Raw genomic sequence first — 3,343 nt, forward strand, 5'->3', positions numbered from 1 at the left:
TTAAAATCCACTAGCCCAAAAAAAGAATTTTAAAAATTAGTCTAAATAACATGATTTTTATACAAAAGTAGAAACAAGAAACAAAAAATAACATTAGTTTTATAGTTTAGTTAAAAAGTGATAGTTATTTGAGTTGCAAGTGATTTCCCCACCCGTTATTTTTCTCTCTAAAAAACCACTACCCCGAAAAAGGGAACTATAAAAAAACTAGTCCAAAAACATGAATCTTGATACTAAAATAACACCTTCAAATATAACATAAAAGTAGAGTTTAACAATAAAAGGGGATTGTAAAAAGGTAAAATTCAAAAAATTTAGTCAATCCAGCAAAAGAAACTTGAATTTTGTTTGAAACTATATAGTCAAATACAATAACTGAAAAAAAGGACAAAAGGGAATTGAAGAAAATAGATATTAGCCTAGGTACCAATTGCCCATTTCCCACACGGCCACATAAAAAGGCTGGGACCATGGATCGAGCGAACGAGGATATGATGCCCGGACCTGATCTCCCGCCGGCAATTGCATCAAGATTGATGATTCACTTTTACGAAAAGGTCCTATGTTTTATGAAATTAACTGTTAGAAATCCTTTCTGTGCGTGGATCTATTTTTGTCACTCTAAAGTTCTTCGAAATTTTAATATCAGTATCTAACAATGGCAAAAAAAGTTCAGATTTTCAGTTGTTTTTATGAAGTTATTCACAAATTTGTATATGGATCCATTTTGTCTCTCTAAAGTTCTTCATAATTTCTTGATGAGTATCTAACAGCAGAAAATTTTCTTCACGTTTCGAGGTTAATATCAAAAAAATCCGTACAAGATTCATACACGAACCAGAGGGATCCACACACAGTAGTAAGATATCTATATACATATCCAAGAAGATGAGGTTAATATCCAAGAAATCCGTACAGGATTCATGCATGAAGCAGAGGGATCCACACACAGTAGCAAGAGATCTATGTACATATCTAAGAAAATGCAACACAAAATTACAGACTAAATCCATCAAGAAAAAACTACATCAGATCCATGGGAAACATGCATCCGATACGCCTGTTTCTAGTGGATCCATCTTAAGTTATTCACAAATCTAGTGGATCCATAAGAACAACCACTGGATCGAGAGATTCAACAAAATAGAAAGAAAAAAAGGATCCAGCCGCCGGCGTCCACCCATGGTCTCCGACCACCCGTCCAGTCGCGCCTCGGCGATGCTGGCTGGCAGCAACCTAGATGATGCCTGGCCGTCCCTCAAGTGCCGGAGAAAGCCACAGTGCGAGGTGGCGGCGACGAGGAGGCGCCCCATACGACCACGGCGGAGCGCGAGCGACGCACCGCCCGATGCAACGTCGTGCCGTCCGACACGAGGTCGCCGGAGCTCACGAACGTAGGAGGGCGGCGAGCGACGGGGCTAGAGCAAGGAGGCAGCCGGAACCCGGATTTGTGAGGGATATTTGATTTGGGGATTTTATACTCCAGCTATGGGACTAGATCCTAATTAGACATAATTGGAGGGTCTTTTCTGCAAAATGACCACGCACGAATCTCCAACGATATCGGACGGGCAGGATATGGGCCGAACATTCTATTTATCGTGCACAATGGTGTGGAACTAGTAAACTATGCATTGCTGAGCCAAAACTCAATATATGTTCACATTACCGCGGTACGGGGATAAGGGATGGCTTACAGTCATCGCCGGAGGTGAAGATGCGCTGGACCAGGAAGTAGATGAAGCAGCCCAGATGTAGTCGCCGCCGCCGCTGCAACCTTCGCCGACTTGAGATGCGTGCGCCTCTTACCTACTTGCCGACAGGAGGAGGAGCTCGAAATTTGGGGGGACAGGTGGAGGAGGGGGTAGAAATAGACCATGGGGTTCGGTGGGAGGTGACGAAGTCCTTCCCGCCCCCTTTTTGCTTTTTGTCGATGCGCTCCGCAGCTCCCGCCATCTCTATTCACGTCTCCGCCCGTGCGCCGAAGATTTCATTTTGCATCAGCAGGTGTGAAGATTTGCCTGCACCGCTGGAAACTGCCGAACCGAGCATTCCTCCAGGCCTAGCCGATACTACTTTGAGAAGTGGTTCGTGAAAGAACGCGAAAGACAACCAAACGGACCAAAAATTGCTGGTCCGATACGAGCCAAGGAGATGCAGGCAACCAAACCCGCCCCAAACTATGCATTGCTGAGCCAAAACTCAATATCTGTTCACAGAAAATATAGCTATCGCGTGGCGCGCGCTATCTAGCAGACACTCCTGTGCATCATCTCGTTGTACTGCAGCCATGAGATCTGTCGCTGCAGCTTCATCTGCGCGTAGAACTTGGCGATGAACTCGTCCGCCTTCACGTCCACCCCGGCGTCCTCGCCGCCCTCCGCCGCATCCACATTCCCGCAGCTGGCCTCCATCATCGCCCGCTCGAGCAGCTGGTCATCCTCGACGCCGCACTCGCTCAGCTCGGCATCGTCGTAGTAGTCCCCGGAGCAGCCCTCTTCGTCCTTCTCCCGGGCGTCGCAGAAGAAGTACCGGTCCTCGCCGTAGCGAGCGGGTGTGTCAGGGACGGCGGTGGCGATGCAGGGGATGAAGCGGAGCACGCGCGCGGAGGGGGTGCGGAACCGGAATGAGGGCGTCTCGTCGATGGAGAACTCGCGCTCGCCGTAGCGGAGCTGGTCGTTGCGTCTGCCGTGGAGGCCGAGGCCGCTGCGGCGCAGGGTCTTGAGCAGGCGGAGGCTGCGCGCCGCGCTCCCCTTCCGCGCCCAGAGCACCGCCAGCCGCAGCAGCCGCCACGCCTTGCCGCTGATCGACGCCTTCTTCAACGACTTGGACGTCGCCATTGTTGCCATGGTGTCCGCGCGCCGGAATGCAGCAAAGCGATCGCAAGGCCTGCGTCGCCGTAGCCCGTAGCTGCTCGACTGATTGCTTGCTCTGCTCTTTCGCTTTTGCTAAGGAAAGGGTTTGTTCGGTAAGAGAGTTGGTGATGAGATGAGTGGGCAGAGTGCTGCATATATAGGGAGCTGGGATTGATGATGTGCCTGTGTCGTGAGGCGAGAACGCGACGGAGTTATTTGCATCTTTGCTTGGCAGTTGGCCGGAAAAGTTAGACATAAGCTGGAGCACCAGCAGTCGATGATTGCGGGCGTGGCGTGTGGGGCTCATCGGCCGGATGGACGCCAAGGAATGCGCGTCGCGTCTCTGCAACGTGGGGTCCGTCTCCTATGTCGCTCGCCGCCGCGTCTTCGTCCTGCGGCTTGACAGTCCATGGTTTTCCCAACACGGTTTACCCCGGGGCGTTTTGTTTTGCCTGCCAAGTTCGTCGTCTCTTTCAAATCGTGCTCCC

The 3,343-nt window shown here is 50.2% G+C and overlaps 1 protein-coding gene across 1 annotated transcript; it reads right to left on the reverse strand.

The window, feature by feature from the left end:
• Positions 1-2,155: 2,155 nt before the first annotated feature.
• LOC127295670 (uncharacterized) lies at positions 2,156-3,042 on the reverse strand. Its single transcript, XM_051325658.2, has one exon. The coding sequence runs from the start codon at positions 2,847-2,849 to the stop codon at positions 2,250-2,252; it is 600 nt and encodes a 199-aa protein (XP_051181618.1). The 5' UTR covers positions 2,850-3,042; the 3' UTR covers positions 2,156-2,249.
• Positions 3,043-3,343: the final 301 nt, after the last annotated feature.

Source organism: Lolium perenne, chromosome 4 (assembly GCF_019359855.2).
Source record: "Lolium perenne isolate Kyuss_39 chromosome 4, Kyuss_2.0, whole genome shotgun sequence".
Taxonomy (NCBI): Eukaryota; Viridiplantae; Streptophyta; class Magnoliopsida; order Poales; family Poaceae; genus Lolium; species Lolium perenne.

Coding starts and splice junctions, on each gene's coding strand:
- LOC127295670 (XM_051325658.2), bottom strand. CDS start 2,849: ATGGCAACAATGGCGACGTCCAAGTCGTTGAAGAAGGCGTCGATCAGC.